Raw genomic sequence first — 12255 nt, forward strand, 5'->3', positions numbered from 1 at the left:
ATCGGTTCCGCCATTGGGACTGTCCTGGAGACATCCCCATCTCAGTCTCCTTCGGTTTACGGAGGGAGTACCTACCACTTCTTTCCAGGATCGGTTCCGCCATTGGGACTGTCCTGGAGACACCTCGCACGGCAGCATCAGTAGCTGCCAAGGCGGCTGGCATTCCCTCAGTTCGAGTTTTGGTTAGAGATACCCACACACTCCCGAAGGTTATTCTTCTACCTTGGGTGAGTGGGGGTTGGTTTCGACAGAGTGTGGAGTACTCGGGCCTCCCGAACCAGTGCTTCATTTGCCGCCAGATGGGCCATCTAGCGAAGGCTTGTCCACGGAGGAGGCCGCGACCTGCACCACAGCCACAGCCAGCGGCACAACGTACAGATGCAGAGCCACCCTCCGAGCCTAGGGCTCCAACGGAAGAGGGGTGGTAGCAGGCCCGTGGCCGCCGACCCCAGGGGCCACAACGTCAGCCTGGCACTCAGAGTGGCCCTTAAGTGCCGACTCAGCGGCAGTGGGTTCCCATGGGGAACCGTTTTGGTCCTCTTGAGCAGGAGGAGATCCCTACGCCAGCCTCCACCTCCGCTTCTCCCTCGACAGCCGCAATCCCCCCAGAGTTCCCTCCCTTTGTCTCATCCTCCTCGCCTTATGCTCCCGTCGCCTCTCTACCCCGCCCCTCTACCTTTGTCGCCCCATCCTGCCCCTCTTCTCCTCCTCTCGCCCCAACTCCCTCTCCTCCTCCTGCTCCAGTTCCTCAGTCGGCTCAGGCGACTGGTCCCTCTTCGGCGGCTAGGAGATCTCTTGGCAGCGCTTTTGCCACGAGTCGCCTAGCGCGAGAGGGTCAACCCTTCTTGCGGCCCCCTCTACAGATTCAGACATCCTCCCTTGCAACCATCCCTCGTGGGCTGACGAGCATTGACATTAGACGCCGCTGGGACTTCTTCGACTACGGGTTCACTCGTTTTCTCGGCGACTCCGCAGTAGACCATGAGGCAGCCTGTTTCAGGGTCCATGTTTTGTTCCTCGCCGCTAGGGAGACAGAGGCCCTGGACTCAGCAGTTGGTTTCTCCTTCCCCCTTTGTGGTAGGACCGATGTCAAGAAGTGCGCAGTGCGACTAGGAAAGCGCCGGGCCTCTGACTGTGTGGATTCGTAGCAAAATCAAGCAAGGCGTAGACGATTTGAAGCCAAAAACACACTAAAAAAGAACAAAACTCCAGCCATGAAAGCTCCACTTTGAAAAAGAACCAATACTAACTCAAAACTCTTGTGTGTGTGAAGATTAGGTGTAGCCTCGCTCCCAATTGCACAGATGCAGTGCTCATTCGACCTGTTTTAAACCCTAAATTTACACTTCAATTCTTTGTAGTAGAAAGTTGAAAAGTATGCATTCAAGGAAATCACATTCGATGAAAAGTATGAAAGTTGATACAAAGGTTCTGCTACATGAAAGTTGAAAAGTATGCATTCAAGGAAATCACTTCAATTCTCTCGCTCCCCATGAGGATCGTCTCATGGAACGTGCAGGGACTAGGTGGGCCCCAGTTTCAGCGACAGCGGGGCCGATTGCGTTAGGAGCTTCAGCGTTGCCTTGTGGGGGGAGAGATTGATCTCCTTATGCTTCAGGAGCACCATTTGTGTGAGAGCCGCATTCGGCGTTGTGGTCAGATTTTGCGTGGACGGTATGATACCTTTTGGTCAGCTGCTTTTGGACCTAGAGGAGGGGTATGTATGACTATTGCGGCTCATTGCAGCAGGCCATTGTAGGTAGAGGGATTATTGTGCCAGGCAGGGCTCAGTGGATTACTATGCAGGTTTAGGGTGGCCTTGTGGGCTTCCGGGACATCTATGCGCCCAATGTGGCGAGTGCTCGTGCAGAGTTTTGGTCACAGATTGTTGAGTCTTTGCCGTGGGCCGATCATTGGTGTATAGGAGGGGACTTCAACATGTTGGAGGACCCTTCTGACAGGATTGGTGGCAGCCATGCTACTATGTATGGAGTCGAGTTTGCTGCTTGGGAGAGGTTTTGTATGACTTTGAGGGTCTCGGATACATGGCAGCACTCGGGTTTTGTGAGGCCCCCAGACAATCTTGCCTTCTCTAGATCGGACCGTAGAGTGGGAGGAGTGAATCTATCACGGATAGATCGCTTCTACACTAGTGACCACTTCAGTGACTTGGGGGGTTCAGTGGACATCCTGGCAAGGACTTCCTTCTCGGACCATGCACCAGTGATCCTCACAGTGGCAGATAGGCAGAGGAGTGGGAGCACGATGCTCCGCATCCAAGACAGGGTCTTGTTGGACTCAGCACTCAGAGAGAGGGTAGAGGCTCTCTGGACAGAGGGTATGGACAGACAGGATTCACCTGCAGACAGAGTGGCCTCAAGCCTAGGTCAACTTAGCCACTTTTTTCTTCAGGAGTCTCTGGCTCGTCGGGCTGCAGCGAGAGAGGCGGAGCAGCGTCTCAGACGGGGCATTGCTTCATTGCAGAGGATGTAGGAGCAGCATCCAGACAGTCCATGGTTGGAGGAGCAGTTACAGCAGGCTCGACAGGAGCTTGCTAGCACAGAGGAGAGGCGTCATGAGTTTGCCTTCCACCGACAGGCATCTCAGTGGACTCAGGTGGGTGACAGAGTGACTGGTGCTTTTTTTGAGACAGTGGGGCCTCGACATTCGCATGCCAAGGTCAGTCAGTTGAGGAGGCCCGATGGTTCAGTTGCTTGTGAGCCCGAGGATATGCGTGCAGTCGCTACTGACTTCTACCATGAGTTACTGTCGGCTGAGCCTCAGTCAGAGCAGCAGGATGCATGCAGGGAGCAGGTTTGGGCAGAGATGCCATGTCTTGTGACAGAGGAGATGCACCAGAGGCTAGAGATGCCACTTCAGCTTGAGGAGCTGCGCACAGCTCTGAGGGCCCTTGCTCGTGGTAGCTGTCCAGGTGAGGATGGGTTGACTCCCAGCTTTTTCTTGGAGTACTGGGACTTGCTTGGCCCTGATCTTTGTAGTGCTTTTCAGTACATTTTGCACACAGGAGTGATGCCTGACAGCATGAGTGAGGGCCTGATCTACCTCATTCCCAAGGAGGGTGGCTCCTTGGATGAGATTCGTTAGTGGCGCCCCATCACCATCCTCAACTCAGCCTACAAAATTCTTGCCAAGGCTCTGAGTTTGAGGATTCAGCCACTTTTAGAGAGCCTTATACATGGGACTCAGACAGGTTTTGTCAAGGAACGCAGTATCCTTGACAACATCTTTACTTTCTGGGAGGCTTCTGCCCTGGCATGGCTCCATGGTGAGGACCTTGTGATTCTTCTTCTCGATTTTGAGAAGGCCTACGACCGAGTTGATTGGGACTTTCTAGAGGGCACTCTTCGCATGATGGGCTTCTCAGATGCTTGGATCAGAGGGGTGTCAGCTTTGTACAGACAGGCTCATAGTCAGGTGCTTTTGGCAGGGGGGAGAGGTGCGCGCTTCATGCTCATACGCTCGGTCAGACAGGGCTGCCCTCTTGCCCCCTTTCTCTTTCTGTTCTATGCGGAGGCGATGAGCAGATTTTTTGTGTCACAGCAGGTTGGTCTTCGGGGCTTAGCACTCCCTATTCGGGGAGAGGAGCTACTGGACGTTGAGTTTGCCGATGACTCAGCCTTGTACTTAGATGGCCAGGAGGCCAATCTTCACAGATGTGAGCAGGCTTTGGAGACCTTCTGTTGTGCATCGGGTGCAGTGATCAACTGGAGAAAGACAGTGGCTTTCTCGGTTGGTAGTGCTCCTATGCCAGATTGGATGCTAGGAGAGGGTTTCAGGTGGATTCCCTCAGGGACTGCAGTTCGATACTTGGGTTGTCAAGTTGGTTTGGACTTGTCTCCCGAGCAGCAGATTGCTCCTCTTCTCCTGTCCATCAGGAGAAAGCTGTTACATTGGAGCTTAGCATGTCTGTCGTTGGTGGCTGGTAGAGTAGTAGTTGCCAACCAGGTGCTGTTGGCGACTATGTGGTACATCACCTCCTGCTGGATCTTCTCGAGTTCTTGTATCAGCCAGGTAGAGAGGCTGATCAGGAACGTCTTTTGGTCAGGACGTGACACTCAGATCGCCCGAGCCAAGGTGGCTTGGTCGGTCATCACGCTTCCCTGTTCTCAGGGAGGGCTTGGGATCATTGATCCAGCACAGCAGAGCAGAGCTCTTCTAGGGAAGTTCATAGTCAGAGGACTTCTTCCAGGTGAGGAGCCCTGGAAGGAGTTCTTGTTGCAGAGGCTTCGTGCCAGGGTGCCTCAGTTAGGAGGGCCCTTGGCAACCTTCGACCAGATGGATCTTTACAGAGATGCGCCGAGTTGGTTTGAGTAGGAGACTGGAGGACCGTTTCGCTGTGAGTTTGCTTCGTTCTTGGGAGCTCCTACGGCGTGGCCTGGAGCAGCGACAGCCGATGTGCACGGAGGAGCGCCTACGGCAGCCCCTCGTCTGGAACCCCATGGTTAGCACTCAGAGAGGCCACTTGGTTGGTAGTCGACCTCATGTTTCGTGGGGTCCCATGGCAGCAGGTCCAGCGTGCTCTCTAAGTGACTGGCTAGAGTTCATAGGTTTGTTAGAGGAGGTACAAGGTTTCCAGCTACAGGGCATGAGAGGGGTGTAGAGCATGTGTCAGGACATCTCAGAGTCAGTTCCAGCTGAGTGGCTCACGCTTCTCGAGCCAGTAGTACCCCGGTGGATGGGAGCCTTCACACGACTGGAGGTTCTCATTTCAGTCAGGGCTTGCTCAGAGACTGTCCCAGCCCTGTTCTTCGAGCTTCAGGGTGGGGGACGACTACAGCGAGTTGCAGTAGAGGCCCCGCAGGTAGCAGAGTGCTGTTTTTAGAGGATCTGAGTTGTGGGCATCTGTGGGAGGACTTGCGTCATAGACCCTGACCCAGCAGCTCTTGAGACTGGACACTGGAGGCTTTGGGCTTGGGAGTGCTGTCCACTGGCACGAGGACAATGGGATCCTGGTGAGTGGCTATCTTGTCTTCTGCAGACCACTCAGGAGTCCCCTTCTTTCAGTACACTGTTCGGCTTGGACGGCACATACTAGCAGCACAGAGAGAGGCTCTCCCCGCTGCAGCACGTCATTGGCAGAAGGAGGGTCTCACCGTCGAGTTCTTGGCAGACTTTTGGGAGAGGTTGTGGGACTCCAGACAGCTGAGGCGAGTCACCTTGTTTCAGTGGCTGGTCGCACACAGAGCCACAACAGTAGGGAGCTGGCTAGTGTATAGTGGTCTCTCGGCCACATGTGCAGCTTGTGACCTTTTGGTGGAGAGTCAGCGTCACTGTCTTTGGGACTGTCCCTCGGCCCAGCAGGTGTGGCTACGAGTTCTTCGGCTGATGCCTGCTCTCTCCACGGCTCGACAGTACACTTGGGGGGTAGCGGCTTGGTCCACCCTCACGGGCCCGGCACTTCAGTTTGAGCTATCTTCCACCAGCAGGATGATAGTGATGCAGAGGAGACGTCCTACACTCCAGCCTGCTACAGAGCTTACTCCACAGGAGTGGTGCAGTGAGAGAGAGGAGTCTTGGGAGCTCATCAGTGGCCTGACACTTTGGTTCATTTGGCGGGTCCGCTTTTTTCGCATCTTTGAGGCTCGCCCTGTGCCACCAGCAGAGATTGTTTGTGACTTTTGGCTAGAGCTAATCCATACTCTCAGAGGACAGCTTGAGGGACTACAGGGCAGCTCCGACCGCAGGCGGGAGCGCCACGAGGCTTTCCTTCGACTTTGGTGCCCCGGGCCTTTCTACACCATAGTCCAGGGGGTGCTCAGATGGCACTACTGTCCACGTGTGTGGCTCTTCCTTCCTCCCATCTCTTGATTTAGCCTCATTGTTTATATGCTGTTTTTTCATTGAGAGTCTCCCCATCATGCTTGTTGTAGCCCTCTCTTGTAGAGGAGATTGTAGCCCTATGGGCAGTTTTCATTAACTAATAGAAGGATCTTTTTCTCGGGAAAAAAAAAAAGTTTGTAAGAAAACACTTTTGGACATTCTCAAACTCTTTCCGAGTAGACTTTGAGATGCTCCCACCCCACACTTCAACTCCATAAAGAAGAACCGGTGTCACCAATGCATCAAAAAGATACTTCTTGAGAACCCAACACTTGATGTTTCCCACATTACACATGTTCTCAAATGCATAAAATGCTCTCTTTCTTGCTTCCAAACGACGCATAGCACATTCATGCCACTTGTGATTGGACAGAACCTCAAGGCCAAGGTACTTAAGCTCTCAACAACTTCAAGTGTCTCATTGTTGTACACAATGCATGGCTTCTCCTTATGGTTGGTTTTCACAAGCATAACCTTTGTCTTGGATTCATTCACAATCAGCCCACTATGCAAGCAAAAGTTCTCAAGGACAACCATAAGCTTTTGTGCATCTTTTAAAGTGTGTGCTAGAAGCACTACATCATCCGCATACAACAAAAGCATGATTACCGCATTGCAGATAGTGACCTCTTCAATGCCTTCTTCTTGGATAAAGTCAAGTACCATTTATTCCAATTGATCGATGCATAGACCAAAGAGAGTTGGCGACAAGGGACATCCTTGTTTAACCCCAATAGTGCTTACAAAAATTTCTAAAAGTTCTCTTCCCATGCGCAATTGACAAATCACCTTCTCATAGATTCGAGAAACCGCAAGCATAAACTCACTTGGCACTTGGAGTTCTTCCATCCTTCTCCACAAATTGTTACGGGGAATCATATCAAAGGCTTTCTTAAAGTCCACAAAACAACAATACAGTTGCTTGCCTCTCAACCGATACATGCTACCCCTCCTGGTCCTCTTCGTTGCTTAAGATTCTTTGACCACATCAATGAATGTACATTGTAATTCTTTAGGCCGTTAATCTTGTGTATCATGCTCCCAAGTTTTTAGAAGAAGTACAACATCGGCTCTGCTTGTTAGTTCATCAATCCCAATCCCCGCATGCCATGCGTATCCATTACAATTCCAAAAGTATATTTTCAATTGTAACTCGGTCTCATAGGTCACGCATCCCTATTTGCTCAAGGGACTTGCCTCCTCCTTGGGCACATTTTCTTCATAAGAGATCTCCTTGTTTTTCTTATTCTTTTCCTCATATGCCTTGCGACGCATATTTTGTTGCTTAATAGTGCGATCTTCACATACAAAACATTTTGTGTCCCTCAAATAGATCCAACTATTATCAAGGATAATCTTTCGCTTGGTCTCATCCGGCATGGTGCATACAATTTGCCGTTCTCCCGAGCGAGGAGCTCCTTGCTTCCCCACTCTATGTGCTCCATACACCATAACTCCGGACATGCCAAAGTGGGTTTTGAAGAAATCATCAATAACAATGGCAAGAGAAGGAGATGTCTCTAGCTTCTCTTCGGGAATTCCACGAATAACAATGTTCTTGGAATGTCGCTCCCGTTCCTTCAACTCCTCCACATCCACATTCTCAACATTCTTTGTTTGAGCCATATCTTGCATGAGTGAAAAATCAGAAGCCACATTGCTACCACATACATGAGCCCAAGACTTGTTTGTGCATACATTTTTCATGTCGCATACATCCCGGCTCATGGTGTCAAATTTCTCCTCTTTCAATACATGGTCATGCTCTACTTTGCTCATCCGCTCCTTCAAAGCATTCAAGTCCACAAGAGAGAGTTTACATTCCTTGACTTCCTCTTCAAGTTGCATCAAACGTGTTGTTTGCATCTCAAGTGTCCTCTTGAAATTCTCATTCTCAACCACAAGTACCCTTAGTGTGCCATTTTCCATTGCAAGTGCTCGTAAGTCTTCACCTTGTTTGTTTACGGTCTCTTGCAATGATACCAAGTATGCCATGATCATGCTTTCCGATGTCGTTGGTTGGGTGGTTGTGTTGCTATCTCCACACTTAGGAGATCTTGGATCATTTTCCACAATGGTTGTGGATCTTGTTGAAGAAGAAGAACCCTTGCGAGTGCCGGAAGACATTGTATGTAAAATAAGAGATGAGAGTCAATTTTCTTGAACCTGTTCACTTCAGAAATGCTGTCACAGAAACGCCTTCCATAACTCTGGAAATTTTTGTCTTTACACCAATGTGTAGAGGGCTTCGTGCTCTTCGATTGAGGCTATAGATCACCCAAATCGGAGTTCGGATAAAGAAGTTCTGATCAAAAGAGTGAACTGCTGTCTACTAGATCAAAAAACGGCTGCGTTTTTTGTTGGATGGATGGAGAGAGAGAGAGAGAGAGAGAGAGAGAGAGAGAGAGAGAGAGAGAGAGAGAGAGAGAGAGAGAGAGAGAGAGAAATGAAATGTTATATTTAATGTCTTCAAAAGGTCAAAGTGACCTATGAGACCAGAAACGTATTTGAGAGAGAGAGAGAGAGAGAGAGAGAGAGAGAGAGAGAGAGAGAGAGAGAGAGAGAGAGAGAGAGAGATGAAATGAAATGAAATGTTATATTAATGTCTTCAAAAGGCCAAAATGATCTATGAGACCAATCTGTTACAAAATGGTGAAGAGAGAGAGATTTTGTTTGCAGGTTTGGTCCATATTTATGTCAGCCTGTGATTGCTGGGCTCGATGTAGATGGAAAACCTTTTATATGTGCAATGGACTCTCTTGGAGCAAAGTGAGTCTTGATGGACATTTGATGTCTTGTAGCCTAGTCAATTGTTTGCTGTACTTGAGGAAAAGTATGGTTTTTTACATCAGCATGCTACTTTCCATGTAGAGAGCTGGCAAAAGATTTTGTTGTTGGAGGTACTGCAGGGGAATCTCTCTATGGTGCTTGTGAGTCCATGTTCAAGCCAGACATGGTATCACCTTTATCTGAGAACTTAATCTTTGAAACGTTTTAATCGATTTCTCTATGCTAGTTTAGAGCTTGTATAATTTTTACCTGAAGGTCCATGTTTTCCTTTTCTATCACGAGAATAAGAGCATGTTATACGTTTCTTGTGGTTTTGGAATTTTCTCTTGTGGCACTGAACACTGATGAGACCATTATTTCATGTGTTATTTTTTCACTTCATAATTTTAAGACACTGATCAAAGAGCATCGAGCGTTGGCTTTATTTCACACCTTGAGTTTATTTGGTCGTACTGTCAAGGAGCGAGGTGTGTTTTTTACAGACCTGAAATGTAGATCTTAGAAGCAAAAGTTTGTATAGCATTCAAGGGAGTGACCAACAAAATCACCACCAACTGAACATTGTAGTGCTTGTTGACTCGAATACAAAAAATGTTGGTCCTGTGACAAGTTTATATGGTGAGACAGAGGAGCTGGAAATACGAGAGAGAGAGAGAGAGAGAGAGAGAGAGAGAAATGAAATGAAATGTTATATTAACGTCTTCAAAAAGAGAAATGAAATGAAATGTTATATTAACGTCTTCAAAAGGCCAAAGTGACCTATGAGACCAGAAAGTTACAATGTGGTGGATCTGATACGAGAGAGAGAGAGAGAGAGAGAGAGAGAGAGAGAGAGAGAGTAGGCAGGCTAACATGTGAAAAGATTCTGTGAAGGCTACCAGAAATTTAGGTGGTGGAAATGAGGAACGCAAGCACAAGAAGAGGATAAAACAATCGCTTGCAGAAGCATTTCTCTATTGATCTATGCGTGTTATGTTCTTGAGATCAGGGTTGAACGCATGGTCATGTACCATCAGTACACATACTAAGATGTGCGGTACTGATGGACTTCAAAAATTATAACATAGGTATAATAAAAAATCGAAGACTTCTAGTCCTTAAAGGAAAGATGTGTGGGAAAGGGCCTAACTGGCTGAAAAAGCTACAGCCCAAACACATGGAAAAAGGCCAAAATGCAGCCCACAATGTTGAAAAATGTTCATTTTGGCCCAACATTGACTTGGAAACTATCAAACGAGTACAGAACAAAACGTACTAGTTTATGGTACAGAGCAGAACATACTAGTTGTCTCGTACATTGAAGGTGAAGAACCTGTGATGAATGATGATTGATTGGTTCAGTATGTTGTATCTGGGCTTAAGAATTCTATTCTAGGTTTTTGGTGGTGTTAGTTTTGGTGGCATTAGTGAAAATGGCATTCTTCCTGCATGTCAACTGGCTTGTCGGGTTTGCAAGTACCTGGTAATAGCCTGAGTTGTTGAAGATTTTCAAACTTTCAGTTGTTTGTATGCAAATTTTTCTATCTATATCTTGTGTATGGATCCAAGGCCCCATGTATGAGCAAGCCCTATGTTCTGCTCATTTTAGTTCTAAGGCTCCTTTCGATTGTCTGTTTTCCTAATAACTGGCATTTTCGTGCACGTTAGTTAGTATACGCTTTAATGCCTGGAAACCTTTATCTACAGGAACCAGAGGAATTGTTTGAAGTTATTTCACAAGCCTTATTATCATCAGTGGATCGAGACTGTTTAAGCGGATGGGGTGGAATTGTCTATGTTGTGTATGTTTTTCTCACCTTTGTTGCTTTGATTTTGAACCAATGTTTGTTGGACTTGTAGCCATTGATTTATTGTCTCAAAACTGATCTGTGGTGTTGTGATTTTAGGTCGGCTGATCAAGTTATCACTCGAACTCTGAAGGGACGAATGGATTGATTGTTTTATGCAGAGCGGTGCTATCATTTTCTCTGACCTCAAGCTGCTGACTGAGGGTTTGGGAGCTGGACAAGTCCCGATAATAACATGCCATTGTTAGGTTTCTGTGGGTATGAGGGAATTTTGGCCTTTTGCTTAATTATGTCAATTCTGATCATGAAAACATTTATTTTGTCAAGTGTCATTGGCCTGGTATTCTCAATCAGAATGTGAGTCAGAAGCGTAACTCAAGTATAATTGAGGAGAAATATTAGGAAGCTGATCCCAATATGCCCTAGTAAAGTGGCATTTATTTGGGACAAAGAATGTTTTGCAACAGGTTTAGGCTTTTTCTGGTACAGTCACAAACACTTTCTAAACAGAGTATGGAAGCACAGGAAAGCTTTTCCTGCTGCATTTTATGCAACCAGTAAAGCTCTCCTCAGGAAGACACTGTAAATGGGTAGACGCCATTTGAAAACTAAAGCTGCACCTATGGCCTCAGGATTTTTCTCCTTTTTCTAATCGAATGCTCGAGAGATTGGAAATGGTGTGTAGTTACTCGTTATATTTTGAGGTTCCAGTAGTGCTGGACATGCTAGGTGTCGTAGCGGCAAAAAAATTGGAAGCATAGCGAACAGTCATTTGTTGATTTGGTCCTCACGTAGGTGCCTTTGTGTATGTGCTGAGGATGAAACTTGCTTTTGTTACTCTTTTAAGATTGAAGAAGTTCTTGATGCTGATCATAGCAAGAGAATCCTCATTGATTACAAGCTCTCAATTTGTAGTGTTGTGCCTGCTTTTGCTCACACTAACTCACACACTCTGGTTTTTGCTCACACTTAACTCACACTCTGGTTTTTGCTTGACTTTATTAATTTTTGACATGTGTGTTTACTCACTTTGGATTCAGTGTGGATTTCTTATCCACGTGTATGCATATTTGGTTAAGGAAATCATCCATCGGTCGATCAGAGTCTATATACCTACATCAACACAAGCGCAAACTAGGGAGGGAACATGGTTTGGGTCACCATCCAAGCAGAGGAGATGAAATTTGCGTCCCATTTCAGGCCAATGTAGCAGGGGCTTGTCTGCCCACACTAACTAGACCCACAACCTCCCTTTCACAAGGCGCTCGAGCTTCAAACCCTGGTTTGCATACTGTCATGCTCCAGCGCATGACCTCAAGGCCCAGTTCTATAGCACTATCAATTATGTGTGCAGCTGTTGCCCGTACTTAAGAGAGCTGATGCCTGCACCTCTCAACCCCTCCAAGTTGGCCCAAAAGCTTGCCCCCACTCTCTGCCTTGTCCTTGACCAACATAGAGTCTACTCATCGCTTTGTCCTTACAAATGTCGTCAGAGGTTGCGTGCCGACTGCTCTATTGAACTGCAAGCTATAGCCAAAACCATCAATCACTTCTATTCTTCTTTTATTTTTTGGCTTGCTCAAACAACCCTTGCTATAACCTTTGGTCAAAGGTTCTCGTCTGAACAACTCTGTAGGGGTGATGGGATCTATTTATTTGAGGAGTTTTTACATTCTCTCTCTCTCTCTCTCTCTCTCTCTCACTCACACACACACACACACACACACACACACACACACACACACACACACAATTTGTAACTTCAAGCGATAGTAGGCTTCTACTACTACTCTACAAACCTACCTATTCTCATCCAGCAAAAAATTCAATTTTGGAA

At 47.5% G+C, this 12255-nt stretch overlaps 1 protein-coding gene across 1 annotated transcript in view; it reads left to right on the forward strand.

Moving 5' to 3' along the window:
- The window catches only part of LOC147419064 (proteasome subunit beta type-3), a 37053-nt gene extending 26004 nt beyond the window's left edge, over window positions 1–11049 (forward strand). Inside the window, exons 4-7 of the mRNA XM_086506044.1 lie at window positions 8521–8610; window positions 8713–8797; window positions 10318–10412; window positions 10518–11049. Coding sequence (XP_086362170.1) covers window positions 8521–8610; window positions 8713–8797; window positions 10318–10412; window positions 10518–10566 — 319 coding nt within the window. The 3' untranslated portion in view covers window positions 10567–11049. The remainder of the gene's footprint in view (window positions 1–8520; window positions 8611–8712; window positions 8798–10317; window positions 10413–10517) is intronic.
- The last annotated feature ends 1206 nt before the right edge of the window (window positions 11050–12255 follow it).

Source organism: Adiantum capillus-veneris, chromosome 29, assembly GCF_014529385.1.
Source record: "Adiantum capillus-veneris isolate H3 chromosome 29, ASM1452938v2, whole genome shotgun sequence".
In the NCBI taxonomy this organism is placed as follows: domain Eukaryota; kingdom Viridiplantae; phylum Streptophyta; class Polypodiopsida; order Polypodiales; family Pteridaceae; genus Adiantum; species Adiantum capillus-veneris.